The sequence below is a fragment of the Habropoda laboriosa genome, unplaced genomic scaffold, assembly GCF_001263275.1.
Source record: "Habropoda laboriosa isolate 0110345459 unplaced genomic scaffold, ASM126327v1 scaffold295, whole genome shotgun sequence".
Classification (NCBI taxonomy): domain Eukaryota; kingdom Metazoa; phylum Arthropoda; class Insecta; order Hymenoptera; family Apidae; genus Habropoda; species Habropoda laboriosa.
Genome location: NW_017100429.1, coordinates 1,016,563 through 1,016,831, shown reverse-complemented (window position 1 = coordinate 1,016,831; position 269 = coordinate 1,016,563). Strand labels below are relative to the sequence as shown.

The 269-nt window shown below is 40.9% G+C and overlaps 1 protein-coding gene across 1 annotated transcript in view; it reads right to left on the bottom strand.

The window, feature by feature from the left end:
- The window catches only part of LOC108575692 (E3 ubiquitin-protein ligase TRIM23-like), a 2,815-nt gene extending 2,546 nt beyond the window's left edge, over positions 1-269 (bottom strand). The window contains exons 1-2 of the mRNA XM_017938561.1: positions 201-269; positions 1-127 (exon numbers count right to left, since the gene is read on the bottom strand). The exon at positions 1-127 is cut by the window's left edge and continues 446 nt beyond it. Of these exons, the coding sequence (XP_017794050.1) occupies positions 1-127; positions 201-269 (196 nt within the window). The remainder of the gene's footprint in view (positions 128-200) is intronic.

Here is a 269-nt window from a genome sequence, read left to right as displayed (position 1 = left end):
GCTCTGTCAAGCAAGGTTTCAAACGTAGAAGACAAGAATGACACAATGTGTGACCACAGTGCAGTAACCTTGGTACTTTTTCACCGTCTACGGTGAACACATCTTCGCAAACGCGACATTCTAGCACCTACAACAATTAGCAATTGTAGTATATGTTAGAAAATCGACGGTTTTCAACTATTTGGAGCTCTTTCACTTACGTGTGTTCTCACCGGAGGTTTCAAAGTTTGATTAAAACCTTTTTTGGAGCGATCTACGTCTTTTGCCAT